General features: G+C 42.9%; 2 protein-coding genes across 4 annotated transcripts in view; both read right to left on the bottom strand.

The window, feature by feature from the left end:
- Positions 1 to 15,045, bottom strand: part of LOC140720368 (butyrophilin subfamily 3 member A3-like) — a 665,711-nt gene extending 650,666 nt beyond the window's left edge. The window contains exon 1 of one of the 3 annotated variants that reach the window (XM_073035259.1): positions 14,226 to 15,045. The gene's annotated coding sequence lies outside the window, so the exon portion shown is untranslated. The remainder of the gene's footprint in view (positions 1 to 14,225) is intronic. The other 2 variants (XM_073035253.1, XM_073035264.1) reach the window with 2 other exon arrangements.
- LOC140720464 (zinc-binding protein A33-like) overlaps positions 1 to 24,943 on the bottom strand; it is a 348,439-nt gene that overhangs the window by 140,445 nt on the left and 183,051 nt on the right. The window contains exons 5-6 of the mRNA XM_073035318.1: positions 14,666 to 14,747; positions 10,956 to 10,963 (exon numbers count right to left, since the gene is read on the bottom strand). Coding sequence (XP_072891419.1) covers positions 10,956 to 10,963; positions 14,666 to 14,747 — 90 coding nt within the window. The remainder of the gene's footprint in view (positions 1 to 10,955; positions 10,964 to 14,665; positions 14,748 to 24,943) is intronic.

Genomic DNA, 24,943 nt, shown 5'->3' with positions numbered 1-24,943 from the left:
CATGCAAGGTCAATTTCAATGTTTAAGACAAGTTTGGTTAGGGACTGTACATGGTTGGCAGGGGTGTGGAGGGCCATGGTCCCAGTGCAAGTCAATGGGAGTTGGCAATTTAAATGATCCAGCATGGACTACATGGGCCAAAGGGCCTGTTTCTGTGTTGGACTTTTCTATGACTCTGAGACTAAGGTTTGAGAAGAAACTGAAGAGTTGTGAACACAGCCTGGTCCTTCATGCAAACCAGAATCTTCCACTGATTCTGTCTACACTTCCCACTGGCTTGGAAAAGCAGCCGATATAATCAAAGACCCCACCCACCCTGGTCATTCTCTCTTTTACCCTCTCCTATTGAGCAGAAGATACAAAGCCCCGAGAGAATGAACCACCAGTCTCGAGGGCAGTTTCTATGCCACGGTTATCAAACTCTTGAATAGACCTCTCACACACTACCATTTGAACACTTGTCCCCCCAGTCTAACTCAATGTAGCCCTCACACCTTATTGTGTAATTGTGTAATTACTTGCACTGTAATTTCTCTGCAACAACAGCACCATATTCCACATTGTTTTCTTTTTACTACCTCAATATATTGATGTTGAAATGATCTATCAGGATGGCATGCAAAACAAAAGCTTCCCACTATACCTTGGTACAAATGGCAATAATACTCACCGAGAACTTGCAGTTCAACTGTAGATTGTTTGAAGTCAGTTCTGTCTTCAACTGAACATATATATTGCCCTTCATCATCTCGCCTTACGTTCTTTATTCTGAGGGAAATGTATCCTTCGGTAATTTCATCTTCAAAAAGTTCTGTCCTTCCTCTGTAATCCTGGTGTTGAGTGAAGGGGTCATCTTGTCCATGTCTGTACACGTGGATGGGTGAGCTGAGACCTGATTTCAGCCACTGCACTACAATGTTGCTGGCAGAGGTTGGTGGGAGCAGCTCACATTCCAGTACAACATCTTCACCTGCAATGGCTACAAAAGGCTCCTCGGGTGTAAGTAGAATAAAATCACCTGGAGAGAAATAATTGATAAGACAAGGAACCCATATTGAACATTGATGAGGAACTTGTTACCCAATATACAGTTCAACTACAACACAACCAGGACTGTGAACTCAAATGAAAAGATTCTCAATAAGTATTACGATTTTGATTACAAACCATCAAACTGAAATGGGCAAGTTGGTTGCTGGTTTTTATATAAATTTACTACAGATTATAATAACAATGTTATTATATTAGTTCTGCCCCTGCTTCGACCCAACCCCCGTAACCATCAAAATAGGTTTTGGCATCCCACAGAGCACCGGGATGGAAAATAACATCCCACAGCTACTCCACCGCAACCCACCCAACAGGCATGAAGAAAGGGATGGTTTGGGTCTGAGGGTGGGTAATGGTGTGGGTGGAACTCAACACGGAAATCTCTATGTGAAATCCAGCCAGGTGGCAGCTGGACAGAAAAGCCCAAATTACAAACAAGACAATTGATGAGAAAAGTTTATTGCATTCCAAGTGCTCAAAGTCCAACTTTTGAGGGTTGAAGTACCAACTTTATATTGACATTGTCCAGTCATCATTTTTTTTATATAAACTGCAAAAACTTGAGGCTCCATCACTACTCTCAATCAAACATCACTCCTGGTATCTTGAGGCTCCATCACTACTCCCAATCAAACATCACTCCTGGGATCTTGTGGCTCCATCACTACTCTCAATCAAACATCACTCCTGGTATCTTGAGGCTCCATCACTACTCCCAATCAAACATCACTCCTGGGATCTTGTGGCTCCATCACTACTCCCAATCGAACATCACTCCTGGTATCTTGAGGCCCCATCACTACTCTCAATCGAACATGATGACACAGAGGTTGGAGGTGCTGTGGATAGTGTGGAGGGCTGTCAGAGGTTACAGCGGGACATCCATAGGATGCAAAACTGGGCTGAGAAATGGCAGATGGAGTTCAAGCCAGATACGTTTGAGGTGGTTTATTTTGGTAGGTCAAATATGATAGCAGAAAATAGTATTAATGGTAAGACTCTTGGCAGTTTGGAGGATCAGAGGGATCGGGGTCCGAGTCCATTGAACACTCAAAGCAGCTCGCAGGTTGTCTCCGTGTTAAGCAGGCATACAGTGTATTGACCTTCATCAATCGTTTGCAGGTTTCTCAGCCAGGGTTCCGCGAGAGATCATGATCATGATGTTAAAAAAATATATCGTTTTTGAACTTCGCGCAATGCGTGATGCTAGTGCTCACAGTGGTGGGCAGTGACCGAGGAGCCCCATTGGCAATCTCAGCCAAGTATGGCAGTGCGCAGTAGGACAGTGTTTATTTGGTTGAGTCCATTTTCAGTTTTTGACGTGAGATCTGGAGGCCGTTGATAATTGCTGAGAGCACGGAGAAGTGGACGGTAGGCGTGACCTCACCCGACTTCCCCCTACACACCACCAACTGACTTTTGGGAGTGAACAAACTACAGGCGAAGTAGAAAATTTGGAGGGAAATTTTCACTCTGAATTCGGCCCAGTGTGGCGATTTCTGAAGAGGAGATGTGAGATGGAAGAGGATACTTGGCCTAGGCCTATGGTCATTTCTGATAAGGTTAATGATGCGGAATTACAATCTTCTGAGTCATTTCACTGCGGTAGTGCAACAGTGGACACACAAAAGTCCGTTTATACAATGAGAGCTGCTCATCAATGGGTTTTAAATGGACTGGTGATCCACGTTGTCCTATTCAATTGAGCCCAGTGTTACGACTGTGCCGCAACTCTGAGGGGCCGAAGGGTACAAAGTAGCCCCCTCCTTTTTGAGAATCGCAAGATCGCTATTAATGCGGGTCTGGGACCCAGGAAATGAGAGAGAGACATGCAGAATCCACAAGGGGTTTGGAATGTCCTGGCCCCTGAGCGATACAAAGCCACGATAAACAGCCATTGTCTCATGGAGACGGAATTGTGTATTGAGTACTGTACTATTTATTTGAAGCCCTCAGGGAATGACCAGAGTGGGCTGGTTGAGGGATTGCATCATTCCAACCTGATTGACATCTGAGACCCTGTGAGTAAGGATAAAAGAAGGTCTGGGGAACAACCCCTTTAGACGCACCAGGAGAAACGCTAGAAATCCAGTGACAGCGTTTAATAGTGACAGCCGGTGGAGGGCCCACGTGTGTCCTTTCCCGTTGCCGGGATTGGGGCCTTACCACGGAAGACGGCTTAGCTAAAGAAGAGATCACCACCAACGAAATTTCGCAGGATCGACATCATAAAAAGGAAAAGACTGGCAAGTTCTAAAAATCCGTCCTCTTTCCAACCAAAGGCTGCAGCCTGCATGAACTAAGGTGACTTTTATATTTCCATCGGACAATACAGTATCCCCTAGACAACGATAGAGCTATTTCTTATTGATTATTATTATACCCGCGCTTTTAGATTTAGTATTGACGAAGTATATTATCTGTATGTTTGCATTGATATTATTTTTGTGTATTTTTATCAATAAATACCGTTAAAAATAGTATCATCAGACTTCAACGGACCTCTCTATCTTTGCAGGTAAGTGACCCAGTTACGGGGTACGTAACACTAGTCTGTGGCAAACAACTTACAAATGCAGCAATGGCTCCAGCAACATTGAAAAGACACTTAATGACAAATCACAGCCATTTGACACATAATTGTGCTGATTATTTTAAACAGCTATTGGAATCTCTAAAAAAAGATTAAAGCTTTGAAAATAAAGTCACTGTCATTTAAAGCATTCAGGAAGCATGTTATTAAGTAATTTTAAGACCAGATCACTGGAGAATGTTTAAAGAACTGTGAGAAACCCTGGACAAAGAGCACACCAATCTCCTGCTACATACAGAAATCTGGTGGCTGAGCAGAGGAAGAGAGCACAACAGGGTGTTTGAGTGAAAGGCGAATTGCAGGTGTACTTTCTAGAAAATAGTAGGCCAGATTTTGCTGAGTGCTTTGAAGATGAAGAATGGCTTCAGAAACTAGCTACTTAACAGACATATTTTCATCATATGAACCAGTTGAACAAGGCTCTGCAATGTCCTGGAGAAAATGTTTTGACTTCAAGTGACAAGTTTCTTGGATTTAAAAGGAAACTGAATCCTTTGAAAAATCACATTGCAGAAAAAAAAACCTTGATGTGTTTCCACTGCTGTTTGGGCTTGAGAGTGAGAACGGATATCAGAAAGTCTTGACTCTTATTGAAAACCACCTGGAAGAACTGCAGAACAAAATTGAACAGTCATTTCTCTCCATTTCAACACAAGAGTATGACTGGTTGAGAGAACCTTTCTCTGAATCTTCTGCTCAGCCTGAGAACCTGACTTTGAGAGAAGAGGATGAACTTTGTGAGCTGAACTCTGATCGTGCACTCAAGATTAGATTTACTGACCTGACCCTGGACAAGTTCTGGATTTCTGAAGAAGAAGAGTATCTTCCCATTCATCGGAAAGCAATGAACATTTTGCTGCAGTTTTCAATCTCTTACACATGAGCAAGCTTTTCCTTGCTGAACAAGCAACAAGAGCAAGGATAAAAATCATCTCATTTCAGTTGAAGGTGAAATCCATGTGTGCTATCTTAGCTTTGACCCAGAGTTGAAAAAAATTTGTTTGCCTTATGAGTTTTTAAAAGTTATGGAAGGGAAAGAAAGATTAATTCCAAGAAAGGTAAACTAAGTTTAACTGTCTGTTTTCTTTTCAAGAAAGGTCAGTTAAAAATACATTCTCTATTCAAAAGAGCATTGACAATTATTTTTGAATTATTTTATCTACAACCTACTGATCACACTAAGGTACCGTGAGCTGTAGATATAATTTTTATGCAGAGGTTCCTGGAGACATAAAAAATATTTCACAGTTCCTCCTGGGAAAAAGTTTGAGAAAGGCTGCTCTAAATATCTACATGACAATTTTCCTCTGTGTCTGATTGCTTGGAGATATAAACCAGAATTAGGCAGATGCAAGTTCCTGATGACAAGTTACCAACACACTCTGGAATTTAGCAGAGATGGTTCCTCACACCACAGCGTATCCCCACAGTCCAATGGCCTATGTGAGTGGTTTCACCGCTCCTGAATGGCTGCTCTGAGGGCTCCCTGACCTATGGGTGTTGGCATGATCATCTCCCGTGGGTCCTCCTGGGGCTCAGAACAGCTCCAAGAGGACCTGCAGTCATCCATGGCTGTTGGTATAAGGACAGCCATTCCGAGTGCCAGATGATTACACTCCTGACACCACGACTGCCTTGTCAGCCATTCAAAGCGTTCCACCCTCCTCAGTAAATTCAAATCCTTTTCACCTATTCCTACCTCCCATCATGGTGAACAGCGCTCTTGTGTTCCTGTTGACCTACATTCTGCCTCATTTGTGTTCGTCTGCAATGATGCACATTAACATCCCCTTAGGCCCCTAACGATGGCCCGCTCCACGTTTTGGAATGGGGAGAAAAGACCGTTGTCACAGATAAGAGGGGTAAACCTGAATATATTTCAGCAGATCGCCTTAAACCGACCCACCAGGATTTGGAGGATTCTGCTACCATGCTCCTGGTGTCACAACATGACCATGAGTGTGTCAACACTCCTCTGGAGGAGCCGAGGCACCTGCTGTTCCTCCTCCCATGGAACACAGAACCTGAGCTGGGTGGCTTGTCCAAACTCCGGACAGGTTCACAATGATGGTTTTAGTGAACTATGGGGAGGGGGGTGTTGTAGGGTAATGTAATTAGTGGAAATATACATAATTAACAACTACCAACATTGAGTTGGATCTTCACTTTGAAAGGCCGGTCTGACTTAATTCCTGACTTGTTATTCATGGCCTGTTTAACATTCCTTTACAGATATCATATCATTTATACGCCATGAATTTGGCACAGAGCCTAATGATGACCCGGCCTCACAAATATTGCTGGATGCAAACCAAACTTTGCTTCCTCAATTTACAAGATTGGTACATCAATTATTCTTGAGGATGTGCTGATGTTTTCCTTCTTTGAACTGCCCCATTACTTCTGGTGAATGCCTCCCAGTGTTGCTGGCGAGGGTGTTCCACCATTCAGACACTGCTGGGGAAAGGATTCCTATACAGGGTGTGTCTGATCCACCAAACGCAATGCTGGTGAAAAGGGAAAGGCCCAGCAAGGAATCGTAGGAATCCCGGAACACTGGAGTCCTGATGAAGGGTCTCAGACCGAAACAGTGACTTCTAATTCTTCTCCAAAGATGCTGTCTGACCTGTCAGAATTCCTCCAGCATTTGCTGAGTTACTCTGGATTTCCAGCATCCACAGAATTGTGTGTCTGTGTCTGTGTCTGTGTGTGCGCGTGTTTGTCAGCGCATGTGTGTGTCTAGATGTTTATTGGGAGTTGTAGCAGAAATGATTAGATACACACCAAAAACTAAACTCAATGCTCATACATTTCATCTGTCTCACAAATTAATTCATATGAATATTAGCAATTTATATTTTGTACCAAATAAGAGGCACTTGAAAACTTTTTTGTAATTACAGACATCTATAATCTCACTTTCAAGGAGAGGAATGGGACATTCATTTATTGCAATTAAGTAGTGTGGACAATTTCATAAGGTAATAAATATACAAAGCTTCATCTTCTGATTCCATGTGTCTACTCTGTGAGATAAAGAAGCATAATCAAACAAGATTTTGTGATAATTACCCTGGAGTGAGATGAGAATCCCGTTCAGTAACAGCAGAGTGCAGAGAATCACTCTCATCTCAGCAGAAGAGTCGAGAGGCTGACAAGCTGGGAGAGGGGGAGGGGTTGTGGGGTTATGGAGTAAATGTGGGGGGGGAGAGAGAGAGAGAGAGATGTTAGTCCTGTCATTTGGGAGAAGCTGTGAGCATCCCCTCCCCCACTGTCCTCAGCACCAACGTTCACCAACCCCACTCCCATTAACCTGTGAAAAATGTCCTTGGCCTCTCCACACCAGGTGGGAACAAGTTACTGGGCAAAGGGGCACCAGGTTCAGCACGGAACACCCCACTTCACTTTAGAAATGTAGAAAACATTTCTAACCAACAAACTTGATTTCAAATAGTCAAATTATTGTCAAGGTTTCAATAATTAGATTTGTAAAGTGTATTTACATAATTCAGAACTGTATAATGTTCAGTAATATAAAGGTACAATCATCACAGTATCATATTAGTAAAAATATTGTTCCTGTACATGTTTAAACCAGTTGTTTGTGAAGATTCAACAACACTCTGACCAGCGCTGGGCAAGCCAATGGGAATTGTAACTGGGAAATGTTGCTGAGGAGCTGTCAGGAAGTTTGGGATTCCTGTTCCCTCCTGTGTGGAGAGTTTATTCATCATATGTGCCACAAAAGCACTAGATCCTTTTAACGAGCATATTTTATGACTTTTGATAGATTTAGAAAATGGAACAGGATGGAAACAGTCCAGCTGGTCCACAAAATTTGTGTTAACACCAAACACCCACTGACATTAATCCTTCCCTCATTCATTTTATTCTCCCCACATTCACATAAACTCCCCAGATGTTCCTCTGGTCATTACAGTATTTACAGCAACCAATTAGCCTACCAATCTGAGAGTTTATGGGATGTATGAGGAAACTAAGCATGCAGGGCAATCCTGCACAGTCACAGAGAAAATGTGTAAACTCCACAAACAAGACCTGAGGTCAGGATTACAACTTGGTCATTTAAACTCTGAACCAGTAATACTATATGAGCCACAAAGTTTGTCATGACCAACATATGCAGCAACATTTCTCACAAAGAGCCAGCAAGTGATCGAGCAACTGAAAAACCAGGCTGCAAACAGTGGCAGAGTACAATCAAGACTTCCACTGTCAAAAATTGCACTTAATGTATTTTGTGTTATTTCTTGCTTTCTATAAAACATGCACAAGGAGAAATTCCCCCACAGTTTAAACAAATGGACAAGTATTGATTAACTCCAGAAGAGTTAAGTGCACTCCAGGCTTTTAATACATGGCAGAGAATAAAGGGTAAAATTGTGGAAACAAAAGACAACGTTGACAAAATTGTTCATTTCAACAACTTGCTGTTATTCAGAAGTGGAATATTATATACAAGTAAATATATTGTGGTGTATAACAAATTTCTGAAGAATTCAGCAGGCCAGGCAACATTTGCAAAGAAAAAGTGTCAATGTTTTGGTCCAAGGACCTTTCATCAAAATGGGAAAAATAAGATGACAAGTTTGCTTTAAGTTGCAAAGTCCTGTACAGTGGAAAGAAGGTATAATGACTGTGATTGGGTGCAGACCAGGGGTGTTATCAGAACTATTACTGAAAAAACAGTTAATACTGTCAAAAGGGAGAGAAACACCAGCATTAAATTCCTGATGGCTGATATGAATGAGGAGTATCTGTATGATAAAGATAAGGGGCTGTGTCTAGATTCACAGAGCAGCATCAATGAAGTAATCCGGCAGTTTGAAAACACAGACGCCAGTGGGGCTGGGTATTAAACGGGATTCACATTCAACTCAGAAAGGATATTCAGCTTAAAAATGGAGGAAGGTGTTTGACCCCCACCAAATGGAGTAGCCCCCCCACACACACACCCAAATTTAAAGGATTTCAATGTGAAGATCCATGTGGAAGTACAAGCCACTCACACCTTCCACAAGACCCAAACTCTTCTCCATATCTCAAAAGAAGCAGTTGTGCATGAACTGGGCTGTCTGAAGAGACATGGTATTCTGTCCCATTTGAGCTGTGATTGCGCCGCTCCGATTTCCAGTCATTCCAATGCAGGGTGAAACAGTGATGCTGTCGTATGAAATTGCTACATGAATGTTCATACACATAACTCAATTTTAATGCAACTTTGACAGGCGATTGAATTCAGTAAGATGAATTCATCCATCACTGAACAGCAGATGGGCCTGAATCCAGTGACTGGCGTGTCCCACAATTAACACACACAAAGGGCGTGTGGAGGTTAAACAGCACCAGAGTTTATGCACTGTACCACAGATGAGATTTTGGATCAGCTGATTATGTTCTTTGCCTCATCTGTGAAATCCTGGTTTTAGTATGGAGCTACCAGGAGTAGTGATGGTCAGACTAGTCTTAATGGAATCAGTGTCAGCATGCAAAATGCCAATTTCCACAAATATTAAAGCATTACATGGCCTGTCAAACTGATGCTCAAGTTCAAGGCCTCAGAGCAAATTCGATGCTATTATCAAAGTCCCACCTTCAGCTGATGCAGCTGAACTCAGGTCAGTCTTGAGTTTGTTGAATTATTAGATGTCAACCTTCATGCAACCATTTCAGGAGTCAACGTGACCAGAGGCCAGATAGATTTAGTCCGCTGCATTGCAGAAAAGCATTAACTTTTACAGGTGACTGGCACACTACAGTTCAGAGACGTGTTGCTAAGGCCATCAGCAAACAAATTTTCCAAAGAAACAATATGGAATCATGTCCTTTCAAAAAGCTTAGATTTAATTTCAATAGGGAAGAGCAATATCCTGAGCTGTGACCTTTTGATAAGAAGGATCAGCAATTTACAGATCAGGACTGTATCCAGTGGGGTTCTCCATTTGGACTCTCTGAGGTTGAGGAAACAGTTACTGAGTATCACCCTCATATTTCAGACCAACTCTTGGCCATGACTAGATCAGGATGGAGAATTTGAGAGTCAGTGTTTTGTCAAGCTGCTGAAAATCCCCCTCTCCAAGCCCCCCCCCTCCCCACGTGTGGAACTGCCTGCGGACAAACAACGTCTGCCGGGGGCAATTTGTGTTCACTCAAAATGTCTGGAACAACTTCCAACAGACTGACTGTGACTAACAGGACTGAGAGTCCTGGGAGACAATTGCTTGCAACTTTTAGATTATAAAGAGTAATGGTGCTGCTTCTTCACTTCAATCAATGACACTGGCTCCATCCTGACCTGTCTGGGACTGTCTGTTGGGAGTTGCACAGTCTGAGACTGATGGGTTTCCCCTGGGAGCTCCAGTGTCCTCCCACATCCCCGAGTTGGGTTGGTTGATTGGTTAATTGGCTGCTGTGAATTCCCCTATTTCATTTGGCACTCAAGAGTAATAAGTTTCCGGGGAAATAACAGGGAAATTGAACAAAAGTCACTGTTGTTGGATTCCACACAGACTCCCTGGCCCAAATGGCCTCCCCTCGTAACAAATAAAATATGAGGTTCAGAAAATTCAAATCACACTTTAGTCAGTAAAACAGGACATTAAGACAATCATCGCAAACAGTCTGTCAGTGTACATGCTCCATGCCGTCCTCCTCTTCTCAGCACACAATATCCAGTTCATCTCTAACCATCAATCTCCTGTATGAGATTCTAAAGACTTCCAACAAAACCCCTGTCCCAACCTCCGACTGAATCAATAAGCGATGGAAATATGAAATATGCAACAAGACAGCCCTGGAAACGCACAAATAACAAGAGTGAAAGCGGAGGGAGGAGTGGGAACTCTCCAATGAACTGTGCAGTTTGCCCCGACACCCAGACCCGGGAAGCCCCCACAGCCCTGCCAATGAGTTTCAGCACGGGGAACAGAATGTTTCCTTCCTTCCTCCTTCCAGCCAGTTAGTGCCCGTCACAGTCTGAAAGCTGTCACAAAAGAGGCTGAAGAGCAAGGCTTCAGAAATTAGGACCACAAAGAGGTGGTCGCTGGAGACAAAGGAGCGGCTACAGGATTGCTTCGAGTCAGCAGGCTGGGCCCTGTTCAAGGTCTCATTTGTGGATATGAATGAATACACCATGGTTGTCATGGAGTTTGTAAAAAGCAGCTGTGTCCCCACAAAATCACACAGATAACTCATGTTCTTTAAAGTTATTGCTCATTTATTATAAGACCATAAGATATAGGAGCAGAATTAGGCCATTTGGCCCATCAAGTCTGCTCCACTATTCAATCACGGCTGATCCTCTTTTTTCCTTCCTCAACCTCATTTCTTGACCTTCTCCCCGTAACCTTTGATCCCGTGGCCAATCAACAACCTGTCAATCTCTGGCTTAAATACACCCCACGACCTGGCCTCCACGACGATATGTGGTAACAAATTCCACAGATGCATCACCCTCCGGATGAAGAAAATTCTCCACATCTCTGTTTTACATCAGCGCTCCTCTATACTGAGGCTGTCCTTGCTTGTCCTGGACTCCCCCACCATGGGAAACATCCTTTCCACATCCACTCTGTCTTGGTCTTTCAACATTCAAAAGGTTTCAATAAGATTCCCCACCCTCCATCCTTCTTAATTCCAGCAAGTACAGACCAAGAGCTGTCAAACATTCCTCGTATGATATTTCTTTCTTTTTGTATTTACAGAGATCGTTGTATTTTACACACTGGTTCAATGCCCAATCAGTGTGTTCAACCAGTTATAGTTATTATTCTATGGTTTTGTTGAACATGGACACTCGAAAATGAATCAGTGTTGTATATGGTGAAATATGTACTTCAATAATAAATTTACGTTGAACTTTGAAAGTCACTGCTGTAAATAAACAAACCCCAGGATCCATCCAGTTTTCAAAGGGAGATTGCAAAGGGAATGGAAAGGGCATCTAATAAGGGTAATGTCACAGTTGTAATGCGGCACTTCAATATGCCAGGCCATTGTGAAAATCAGGTTGGTATTGCCTCTCAAGAAAGGGAATTTGTTGAATGCCTACAAGACAACTTTTTAGAGCAGCTTGTGCTTAAGCCTACAACAGGAAAGGCTATCTTTGATTGGGTGTTATTTAATAATCCAGATTTTATTATGGAGCTTAAGGTAAAGGAATACTTTGGAGGCAGTGATCATAATATGATTGAATTCATACTGCAATTTGAGAGGGAGAAGCATGTCAGATGTATCAGTATCACAATGGAATAAAGGGAATTACAGAGGCATGAGAGAGGAGCTTACCCAGGTGGATTGGAGGAGGATACTGGCGGGGATGACGGCAGAGCAGAGATGCCTGAAATTTCTGCGAATAGTGCACAAGGCACAGGACAGATATGTCCCTCAGAAGAAACAGCTCTGAAATGGCAGGGGTAGTCAACTGTGGCTGATAAGGGAAGTTAAGGATGGCATAAAAGCCAAGGAAAGGGCAAAAGTGAGTGGGAAATTGTATGACTGAGAAGTTTTCAAAATCTAACAAAAGGCAATTTAAAAAGCCATAAGGAAAAAGATGAAACACGAGGGCAAACTAACCAATGACATAAAGCAGGATACTAAAAATATTTCTTCAGTTATATGAAGAGTAAAGGAAGGTGAGAGTTGATATTGGACCACTGGAAAATGATGCTGGTGAGGTAGTAATGAGGGACAAAGAAATGGCAGATGAACTTAATGAGTTCCTTGCATCAATCTTCACTGTGCCAGACACTGGCAGTGTGCCAGAGGTCCACAAGTGTCAGGGAGCAGTAGTGAGTGTCATTAGTGTTAGAAAGGGAAAAGTGCTAGCAAACTCAAAGATTTTAATGCGGATAAGTCACCTGGACCAGATGGACAATATCCCAGAATCCTGAGAGAGGTTGCTGCAGAGACAGCAGACATGATCTTTCAAGAATCACTTGATTCTGGCATGGTTGGAGAGGACTGGAGAATTGCAAATATCACTCCACTCTTTCAGAAGGGAGGAAGGCAAAAGCAAGGAAATGATAGGCCAGTTAGCCTGACCTCAGAGGGTGGGAAAGGGTTGGAGTTTATTATTAAGAATGAAGTTTCAGGGTACCTGGAGACTAATGATAAAATAAGTCAAAGTCAGCATGGTTTCTGTAAAGGGAAATCTTTGCTGACAATCTGTTAGAGTTCTTTGAGGAAGTAACAAGCAGGGTGGACAAATGAGTGGCCGTGGATGTCACTTACAGGAATTTTCAGAAAACATTTGATAAGGTGCCACATATGAGGCTGCTTAACAAGATAAAATCCCATGACATTGCCGGAAAGATACTGACATAGATAGAGGAATGGTTGACAGTCAGGAGGGAGCAAACGGGAATAAAGGGGACCTTTTCTGGTAGGCTGCCAGTGACCAGTGGTGTTCCTCAGGGATCAGTATTGGGACTGCCACTTTTCACATTGTTTATCAATGATTTAGATAATGGAATTGGCTTTGTGGCAAAGTTTGCAGATGATACAAAAATAGGTGAAGGGGTCGGTAGTGCTGAGGAAGCAATGCGATTGCAGAAGGTCTTGACAAATTGAAAGAATGGGCAAAAAAGTGGCAGATGGAATAGTGTTGGGAAATGTATGGTAATGCATTTTGGTAAAAGGAACAACGGTGCAGAATGGGGAGAAAATTCAAACATTGGAGGGGCAAAGGGCCTTAGGAATCCTCATGCAAAAGTCCCTGAAAACAATGCTGTTTTTCATTTCAAGGGGAATACAATATAAAACAAGGAGATAATGCTGAGATAATACCACACTAGTCAGGCTGCACTTGGAGTATTGTCAACAGTTTTGGGCCCCATATCTCAGAAACAATGGGTTGTCATTGGAGAGTCCAGAGGAGGTTCACGAGGATGATTCCGGGACTGAAGGGGTTAACATACAAGGAGCGTTTGGCAGCTTTGAGCCTGGACTCACTGGAATTTAGAAGAATGCGGGGAGAGGAGAGGGAATCTCATTGAAAACTACCGAATGTGGAAATGACCAGATCAGGTGGATGTGGAGAGGATGTTCACTGTGATGGGCGTGTCCAGAACGAGAGGGCACAGCCTCAAAATTGAGGGGCGACTTTTCAGAACGGAGGCAAGGAGGATTTTTTTGTAGCCAGAGAGTCGTGAATCTCTGGAATGTTCTGTCACAAACTGCCGTGGAGGCCCAGTCCGTGGGTATATTAAAGGCGGAAGTTGATAGTTTCCTGATTGGTCAGGGTATCAAAGGGTGCGGCGAGAAGGCAGAGTGTGGGGTTCAGTGGGATCAGGATCACCCATGATGGATTCTGCTCCTTTATTTTAAGGTCTTAAGGGCTTCCGCCTCCCTGACTGGCCGAGCTCTCGCTCTCCCCATTCTCCGGAGCAGACAGGTTCGCCGCTCCCGCTCCGGCTCCGGTAACGAGGCGGAGCCAATCTCGGGGTCGTGGGCCGGCCGGTAGCGGCGGGTCTCCCTCTCACTGACTGCGCCAGGAAAGAGGAAAGTGACCCACTTTGTCAGGTGGCTCCCGTGCGGTGACCTGATCCTGAGCCCCACTCACCGGATTAGCTTCATCAGGCGGATCCCCCTCCCCACTCCTGGTGGGGAAGTTTGTAACGAGCGCTCAGCAGTAACGTGGAGTAAGCGACCTCAGAGCAGAACTTTCTCGGTGAGGAGCACCACAAAGTCGGCGTCACGGCAGCTGCCAGAGGAAAAAGTAAAACTATTGTACTTTTCCGCAAAATGGATGCAGTTAGATGGGCGGGACGGAAAGAGTGAAACTGTGTAGGGGATTGGAGAGTACAATACCAGCCCGACAACTCCCTCTGGTGCTCCTTCCCCTTTTCTTTCTTCTCTGGCCTTCTGCCCTCTCCATTAGATTCCCCTTTCTCTAGACCTGTATTTCTTTCACATATCAATTTCCCAGTTCCTTCATCGCTCCCCCTCCCAGTTTCATCTATCACCGTGTGTTTGTCTTTCCCCTCCCCCCACCTTTTAAACCCACTTTCCATTTTCTGTCGGGATCGCTCCCTGTGCAACTTCCTTGTGCAATTGTCCCTCCCCACTGATCTCCCTCCTGGCACTTACCCTTGCAAACGGAACAAGTGCTACACCTGCCCCACAACTCCTCCCTCACTACTATTCAGGGCCCCAAACAGTCCTTCTAGGTGAGGTGACACTTCACCTGTGAGTCTGTTGGGGTTATATACTGTGTCCGGTGCTCCAGGTGTGGCCTCCTGTAAATCAGTGAGACCCAACACCAAGCACCTATGTTCCATCAGCCAGAAAAAGCGGGATCTCCCAGTGGCCACCCATTTTAATTCCACTTCCCACTTCCATTCTACTTCCCATTTCCATTCTGATATGTCTATCCGTGAGCTCCTCCACTATTGTGATGAGGCCACACTTTGTTGGAGGAATTACACTTTATATTCTGTTTGGGTAGCCTCCAACCTGATGGCATGAACATCATTTCTCAAACCTGGTAATAACCCCCTCCCCTTCACCATTTCCCATCCCCTTTTCCCTCTCTCACCTTTTCTCTTTACCCACCCATTGCCTCCCTCTGGTGCTCCTCTCCCCCTCCCCCCTTTTATTTCTTCCATGGCCCTCTGTCTCCTTCACCAATCAACTTCCCAGCTCTTTACTTCATCCCTCCCGATTCAGGTTTCACCTCTCACCTTGCATATTTCCCTCCCCCCCTCCCCCCACCACATAAAGCTACTCCTCAGGTTTTTTTCCCAGTCCTACCGAAGGGTTTAGGCCCAGAACGTCGACTGTACGCTTTCCGTAGATGCTGTCTGGCCTGCTGAGTTCCTCCAGGATTTTGTGTGTGTTTAGATAGATAGATAGATAGATAGATACTTTATTCATCCCCAAGGGGAAATTCAATGTTCCTCCAGTATGATATCACATAAACACAAGACAGACCAAGACTAACTGACCAAAAAACCACATAATTATAACATACAGTTACAACAGTGCAAAGCAATACCATAATTTGATAAGAGCAGACCATGGGCACGGTAAAAAAAAGTCTCAAAGTCCCAGATAGCCCATCATCTCACGCAGATGGCAGAAGGAAGAAACCTCCAACGTGGCAAAACTTCCCGATGCAGCCTCTGGAAGCACCCGAGCACAGCCAACTGTGAGTCCGTCCGAAAACTTCCGACAACTTCGTGCCTCCGACCAGCCCTCCGACACCGAGCACCGAGCACCATCTCTGCCGAGTGCTTCAACCCCGGCTCCGGCCACCAAGCAACAGGCAAAGCCGAGGATTCGGGGCCTTCCTCTCTTGAGATCTCTCCGATCGCTCAGTAGCAGCGTCAGCAGCACAGGCATGTCAGAAGTTTCGCCAGATGTTCCTCCGTGCTTCACACATCCGTCTCAATCAAATCAGGATTGTGCACGGCCCCTACTTACAGATAACGGATATTCCTTACTGGAGTGGCCGCTGCGCCCTGCGTCGTCGCGCCGCCATCTTGATGTTTATTGCCTGTGAGGACTCGCCTGTTTTATTGTTGAAAGTCAAAGTCCGATAAAACTCAAGTTCAGAGGCGGAGTCTGTGTCACGGAGCTTGTCAGCGAGGCTGGAAAACAAAAGTTTCTTTGAAATGGCTCCTCACACTTTTAAACAAGTTTGCCAATTATATCACGGTGAATCCCAGCCGGTGATGAGTCAGTGTACAGGAGTGGCACAAGGTACCTGGCTGAATGGTGCTGAAACAAAGTCAATATACGTCACCATATGCACACCTGAGTTCCATTTTCCTGCAGACACACTCAATAAATCCACCATTGGCACATTAGCACAGTGGTTAGCATGATGCTTTACAGTACAGGCAACCCGGATACAAGGAGTTTGTATGTTCTCCCCATGACCGAGTGGGTTTCCTCGGGGTGCTCTGGTTTCCACCCACAGTCCAACAACAGACCAGTTAGTAGGTTAATTGGACATTGTGAACTGTACCATGATTTGGCTAGGATTACATTGGGCAGTGTGCTGCTGGGGAGTGTGGCTCGAAGGGCCAGAAGGGTCTATTCTGCACTGTATCTCAATAAATATTTAAATAAATAACCATAGAGAATCAATGAGAGACTGCACCAACTTTGGCATTCAACCAGTGTGCAAACTGTGCAAATAAAATAGTGAGAACATGAGATGAGGAGTCCTTGAAGGTGATCCATAGGTTGTGGGGAGCATTTCAAAGATGGGGCAAGTGAAGTTATCCACTTTGGTTCAAGAGCCTGATGGTTGAGAGGTAATAATTGATCCTCAACCTGGTGGTGTGAGTCCTGAGGCTCCTGTACCTTATCCCTGATGGAAGCAGCAAGAAGAGAGCAGGACCTGGGTGGAGGGGTCCCTGACGATGGATGCAGATTTCCTGTGACAGTGGTTCATGTAGATATGCACACTGGTGGGGAGGACTTACCTGTGATTGACTGGACTGTATCCAGTGCGTTTTGTAGGATTTTCTGTTTAAGGGTATTGGTGTTTCCATACTAGGCTCTGACGCAGCCAGTAAATATACTCTCCTCTAACACAATAGAAATTTGTCAAAGTTGTAGATGTCATAGAAATCTTCATAAACTCCTTTGGAATTAGAGGCGCTGCTGTGCTTTCTTCATAATTGAACTTGCATAGTGGGCCAAGGACAGATCCTCAAAAATATTAATACCGAGGAATTTGCTGACCCTTTCCACCTCTGATCCTCTGATGAGGACTGGCTCTTGGACCTCTGGTTTACTCCTAAAGTCAGGAATCAGCTCTTTGGTCTTGCTGACATTGTGTGAGAGGTTGTTGTTCTGGTGCCACTCAGCCAGATTGTCAATCTCCCTCTTATATGTTGATTCATTATCTGATTTGACGTATGACAGTGATGTCATCAGCAAACTTGAATGTGGCATTGGAGCTGTGCTTAGCCACACATTGTAAAGCGAGTAGACTAAAGGGCTAAGCACTCAGTATTGCGGTGCAACTGTGCTGATGGAAATCCCGAAGGAGATGTTGTTCCCAATCCGGACTGACTGGTCTGTAATTGAGGAAGTTGAGGCTCCAGCTACAGAAGGAGGAACTGAGAGCAATGTCTGAAGCTCACTGAGGGGAAATTGGTTTTAAGTGCTGAGCTGCAGTCAATAAAGAGAATCTTGATGTATGCATCTTTAGAAGGATGAAACAGGATCTCATTTTTGCTGTCCAGATGTTCCAGGGTTAATGAGATGAAATTTGCTTTTGCTCCAGTAGGCAAACTTTTTTCCCCTCCTCAACCCCATTCCCAGCCTTCTCCCTGTACCCTTTGATTGCATGTCCAATGAAGAACCTATCAATCTCTGCCTTAAATACACCCAACGACCTGGCCTCCACAGCTGCATGTGTTAACAAATTCCACAAGTTCACCACCCTCTGGCAAAAGAAATTTCTTCACATCTCCATTTTAAATGGACTCCCCTCTCTCCTGAGTCTGTGCCCTCTTGTCCTGGACTCCCCCACCTGGGGAAATATTCTTTCCACATCTACTCTGTCTCATCCTTCCAACCTTTGAAAGGCTCCGATGAGATCCCCCTTCAACCTTCTAAATTCCAGTGAGTACAGACCCAGGACCATCAAACATTCCTCATACGATAACTCTTGTGTATCTCCTCTGGATCCTCTCCAATGCAAGCACTATCTTTTGTAGATGAGGATCCCAAAACTGTTCACAATACTCGAGCTGAGGTCTCACCAGTGCCTCAGCATCACATCCTTGCCCTTGTATTCTGGGCTTCTTGAATGCTAACGTTGCATTTGCCTTCCTCGCCACCAACTCACCCTGCAAGCTAACCTTCAGGGTGTTCGGTACAAGGACTCCAAAATCCCTTTGCATTTCAGATTTTTGGAATTTCTCCCTATTTAGAAAATAGACCGCACATTTATTTCTACTACCGAAGTGCATGACCAAGCATTTTCCAACATTGTATTTCATTTGCCCCTTTCTTGGCCATACTCCTAATCTGTATGTCCTTCTGCAGCCTACCTGTTTCCTCAACACCCCTCTACCAAGCATCCTAACATCTGCAGACATGGCAACAGAGCCATCTATCCCATCATCTAAAGCATTGATATACAGCATAAAAGAAGCGGGCCCCACACTGACCCATGCAGAACACTACTAGTCACTAGCAGCCAACCAGAAAAGGATCTTTTTGTTCCCATTCACTGCTTCTTACCAATCAGCCAATGCTCTGACCATGTTAGTAACTTTTCAGTAATACCATGAGCTCCTAACTTGGTAAGCAGCCTCATGTGTGGCACCTTGTCAAAGGCTTTCTGAAAGTCCAAATATACAACACCCCTTTTATCTAAAATACTTGTAATCTGCTCAAAGAATTCCAACAGGTTCACCAGGGAAGATTTTACCTTAACGAAACTATGCTGACTTTGTCCTATCTGGTCCTGTGCCACAAAGTACTCCATAACCTCATCCTTAACAATTGACTCCAACATCTTCCCGACCACTGAGGTCCTTTTCTCACATTTTCCATCAAGTAGGAGGTCCAGAAGCCTGAAGGTACACACTCAGCGATTCAGGAACAGCTTCTTCCCCTCTGCTATCTGTTTCCTAAATGGGCATTGAACCCATGAACACTACCTCATTTTTAATATATATTATTTCTGTTTTTGCATGATTTTAATCTATTCAATATATGTATACTGTAAATTTATTTATTTATTAATGTTCTTTTTCTTCTATATTATGTATTGCATCGAACTGCTGTCGCTAAATTAACAAATTTCACAAAACATGCCGGTGATAACAAACATGATTCTGATTCTGTAATTTCCTCTCTGCTGCCTCCCTCCTTTCTTAAAGAGTGGAGTGACATTTGCAATTTTACAGTCCTCTGGCACCAAGCCAGGGTCCAATGATTTTTGAAAGATCATTGCTAATGCCTCCACAGTCTCTAACACTACCTTTTTCAGAACCCTAGGGTGCCATTCATCTGGTCTGGTCACTGAGGCAAGTTACCACGTTCTTCTTAGACACTGGTATAATTGAAGCCTGCTTGAAGCAGACCGCCAGAATGAGAGGGTAAAGATCTCAGTGACTACTCCAGCCAGTTTATCAACCCAGGTCTTTAATAATTGGCCAGGTAACGATCTGGGCTAAATGCTTTACACGGGTTCACCCTCCTGAATATCGCTTGCACGTTGGCCGCAGAGACTGGAATCACAGGATCATCGGGGGCTGTGAGAATTTGTGATGTTTTCTCCATGTTTTGATCATCAAAGTGAGCAGAGAAGGCTTTGAGCTCATTTGGAAGCGAAGCTCTGTTGCCACCTATGTCACCTGATTTAATTTTATGAGCTGACAGTATTCAAGCCCTGACACAACTGTCTAGCAACCTTCACTTGGCCCAGAATTGCAACTTCGTTGGTGAGATGGTTTTCCAGACATCGTACTGTACTTGGACCTCTTGTAGCTTGTTACGTATTTGTAACGTTTAGAAACGAACTGGCAGCAAGAGATTTCACATGGAGTCGGGTTTTAATATTAAAACCACTTTCTTTATTAGTATCTACTCATAATATAGTAACTTAACGAGATAAACAAAAGTTAACAGTGTTATTGTGTGTGATTGACTGTCAAGCTTAGGAATAGTAATTAAAGTCTCAAGATGGCAATTTGGTAAGGTTCAGTAATCCACTGAATAAATGATAGGAGAGAGATTTGTAATCCAGGGTAGAACGCAAAGAGAGGGTGATTATGTCGAATTCCACAGGTTCCACGCTGGTAAAACGAAAAAGTAATCGTCGAAGATCTTGTCCGTCGAGTTGTTCCAAATCCACTCAGGAATAACAGCAGGTGACAGTCACACAGGAATATCATCTTCACAGTGGTTACCACATAACATCCCGATTCCAGGTAAGGGTTAACAAAAGTGATACCACTCGAGAAACTCCACAACATCCACACATATGGATTATATGAAGTAAGAGTCCCATATCCATTGTGCACTGCATCCGATGATCAACCCAACCGTTTGGGCACAGGAGAGTTCCAGACAGTGACAAGCAGAAGTTCCATTAGCTTCTTTTTTCTCTCCCTCTCTCTCTCCCTCCCTCCCTCTCTCTCTCCCTCCCTCTCTCTCTCCCTCTCCCTCCCTCCACAGACTGCGACAGCCTGTGACTGACATCATTGTCCCGCCTCACTCAGGCGCTCTTAAAGTAACAGTCACATTAAACGAGACCACAGGCTCGTAACAAGCTTTCTTGGTCACCAAATCTGAACGTCTCTGATCTGGCTGTCAGTAGATTGTGGTTCATCCAGGCCTTCTGGTTGGGGAAGACTTGAATAATTTTGTGGGAACACACTCATCTACAACTGTCAATTACAGCCATGGTGTATTAATTCAGATCACAGATGTGTCCTGAGCATGGCCCGGTTTACCGATTCAAAGCAAGCCTGTAGCCATTCATCTACCTCCAATGACCACCTCTTTGTTATCCTAATCTCTGGAGTTCTGCTCTTTAACCTCTCCCTTTATGTCGGTATGTAGCCAAGTGACCAGAGTTATCAAAATACGGTGAGGACATGGAGTGGTAAGCACTCCTTATCTTAGTATAACTGTGGTCTAGTCTGTTGTGGCCTCTGGTGCTATGGGTTATATGCTGCTGATAATCGGGCAGGGTTTTCATCAAGCAAGCCTGGGTGAAGTACTCAACAATGATTTGAAATTCACCAGGATGGACTGTTTCTTGTTTGGAGACGGCATCATACAGTATCTCAAGCGATTGATTATAGTCGGCCACTGGTGGTATGTGATCTGTCGTTAGGATTATGGATGAGAATTCTCTAGGCAAATGGAACAATTGGCATTTGATTGTTAGATGTTCAAGGTCACAAAACCGCCACACTGGAGCACAATCGAGTGTTTATCATGAAACACACACCTCCACCTTTTGCCTTTCCTGAATCAGCAGTTCAGTCCATCCTGTGAATCAAGCAGCCTTTAGGTCTGATCACCGTACCTGGCACCCTGTTAGTAAGTTATGTCTCGTTCAAACATAGAATACAAGAGTCCCTGGTTGTCCTTCTTTACAGCAATCTTGCCACGAGTCCTCAATGTTGTTCTTCAGCAACTGCACATTTGCTCACCATGGCGAGAACCTTCATCCACTTACTGTAAAGGTGCCGTACCTGCTTGCTTGAGAGCTAAGTCTGTGAGATTGTGAAATCTGTAGATCATTGTTGATCTAAAATTACATTGCTGAAAGGGAAATTCCATTCTTCAGATTGCAGTGAGAAGAATTCAGCAATGCAACAACCTCTCACTCCATCAGTCTAATAAAGACCCTACAGATATTTGCAAGCACCATCCCACCAGGGGTAGGGTTCTTTTGTCCTCACCTACCACCCCATCAGTGTCTGTGTTGAACACATCATTCTCTGAAACTTCTGGCATCTCCAGTGGGATCCCACCACCGAGCTCATCTTTCCCTCCCCTCCCTCCACTGTCTGCTTTCCACAGGGATTGCACCCCATGCACCTCCCTTGTCCATTTGTCCCTCCCCACTGATCTCCCTCCGGGTACTTATCCTTGCATGCAGAACAAGTGCTACACCTGCCCCTACACGCCTCCCTCACTACTACTCAGGGCCCCAAACAGTCCTTCCAGGTGAGGCAACACTCCACGGGTGAGTCTGTTGAGGTCATCTATTGTACAGTATATGATGACATACAAGTATTTTTCTCTTTCAATATTTTTATTAATATATAAATTGCTGAATAGAAATACAAAAGTCTAAGGATACAAGTAAGTAATATGAATTACATTACATTTAGATGACAGTAATATGATCACAGTATCCCATATTCCAAATCAATCAAGTAGGAAAAAAATTGAATTATGAAATGAAATAAAATAAAATAATTTTATTTTATTTAAAAAAACTACCCCCACTACCAAAATGAGCTGGTTGGTTAAAAGAAAGAGAAGCAAAAAACCTCACCATGTAATATTAAAATAATAATAATGGCTCAGATCCATACTTTAATAACAGTTCAAAGATTATGAAAATAACTCAGAAAGGGTCCCCATAACTTTAGAAAATCATGTTTAGAATCAGAAATAGAACAGCGAATCTTCTCTAGATCTAGGCACAACATAAAATCAGATAGTCATTGACCATTAGTGGGCGGGACGGCCTCCTTCCACTTGAGCAAGATCGCCCTCCTGGCCATAAGAGATATAAAGGCCGATACCCGCAAATTAGATGCTTCAGTATTGTAGCACTATCCTCAACAATACCAAACACAGCAGTCAAGGGTTTGGGCTTAAAACTAACATTGAAAAGTACAGAAAAGGTTTGAAATACATCTTTTCAAAAGTTTTCAAGGCTCGGGCATGTCCAAAACATATGAATTATTGTGGCCACTCCATTAGTGCATCTATCACAGTAAGGTGAAATATCTGTGTAGAAACGAGAGAGCTTGTCTTTAGATCTATGAACTCTATGTACCACTTTGAATTGTACTAAAGAATGACGAGCACATAATGATGAAGAATTAATCAATTTTAAAATAATCTTCCAGCTCTCTTCAGATATGAAAATCTGTAATTCCTTTTCCCAGTCTCCTTTAATTTTATCTAAAGAAACCTTTTTCAGTCCCAACAGCAGACTGTAAATGTAGGATATTGAGCTGTTGTCAAAGGGTTTCAGATTAAAAATTGTATCTATTATATTCTTATCTGGACTTGTAGGAAATGTATGTAATTGAAATCTTTAAAAAATCTCTAATCTGTATGTAACAAAAAAAGTGGGTATTGGAAAGGTTAAATTTCATTGAAACCTGCACAAAAGATGACTGATTCCCTCCATCAAACAAATCCTGAAATCGTTTAATACCCAATCTATCCCATTCTTTAAAAGATAAATCAATTATAGATGGCTTAAAAAAACAATTAGAAAAGATGGGACTCGAGAGGGACAATCTCAATAAACCAAAATGTTTTCTAAACTGTAACCAAATTCACAAAGTATGTTTGACCACCACATTGTCAGTTACTTTATTTAAAGATAAAGGAAGCAAGGAAAATTTCACAACAGTGTTGACTTCCAAAGAGACCCATATCGGACAATTCTCATGGTTAATGTAATATATCCAGAACGTAATATTTCATATATTAACTGCCCAATAACATAACCTAAAGTAGGGTAAGCAAAGCTTCCATTCTGTTTGGTTTTTTGAAGGTGAGTTTTGTTTATTCGAGGTTTTTTATTCTTCCATATATAGGAAGGAAGAATTGAATCCAAAGAGTGAAAAAAAGATTTAGGAATAAAAACAGGCACAGCTTGAAAAAAGTAAATAAATTTAAGTAAGATATTAATTTTAATAGAATTAATTTGGCCAATCAGTGATAAAGAGAGAGGCAACCAATTAGAAAGTGTATTTTTATCATAATTCATTAAAGTTAAAACATTTTCCTTAAATAAATCTTTATAATTCTTTGTAATTGTTACTCCTAAATATGTAAATTGTTTTCTTAAAATTTTAAAAGGAAGGTTAATGACAGTTGGTATTAAATTGTTTAAGGGAAACAGTTCACTCTTATGTAAATTTAATTTATATGCTGAGAACTGACTAAAATTAGTCAGTAAATGGAACACAAATGGTAACGAGGTTGTAACATTAGATATAAGAAGCAATAAGTCATCAGCATAAAGCAACACTTTATGAATAATACTTCTCCTTAACATACCAGTAATCTCTTTAGATACTCGAAAAGCAATTGCTAAGGGTTCTAATACCAATTCAAAAAGCAGAGGGCTCAAAGGACAACCTTGTCTAGTCCCATGTTGGAGTTTAAAGGGTTTAGAATTCTGAAGATTGGTAAGAACCCGAGCGGAGGGAAATAAATAAAGTAATTTAATCCAATGAATAAAATTAGGTCCAAAATTAAATTTTTCTAAGGATGTAAAAAGATAATTCCATTGAACTCTGTCAAAGGCCTTCTCCGCATCCAAACATATCACACATTCCGATATTTCCTTAGATGGAAAATGCATAATATTTAACAAACGCCATATATTAAAATGGGAATATCCATTTTTAATCATTCCTGTCTGATCATCTGAAACTATAGAAGATATAATATTTTCAAGTCTGTGAGACAAAACTTTAGATAAAATTTTAGTGTCAAAATTGAGTGAAGAGATAGATCTATACGAAGAACATTCAGTAGGATTGTTATTCTTTTAAAGAATAAGCCAAATGGAAGCTTCATGAAAAGACTGTG

The sequence above is a fragment of the Hemitrygon akajei genome, chromosome 2 (genome assembly GCF_048418815.1).
Source record: "Hemitrygon akajei chromosome 2, sHemAka1.3, whole genome shotgun sequence".
NCBI classification, from domain to species: domain Eukaryota; kingdom Metazoa; phylum Chordata; class Chondrichthyes; order Myliobatiformes; family Dasyatidae; genus Hemitrygon; species Hemitrygon akajei.
Note: the sequence above shows the minus strand (reverse complement) of the source record. Positions and strands in the feature narration are given on the sequence as shown.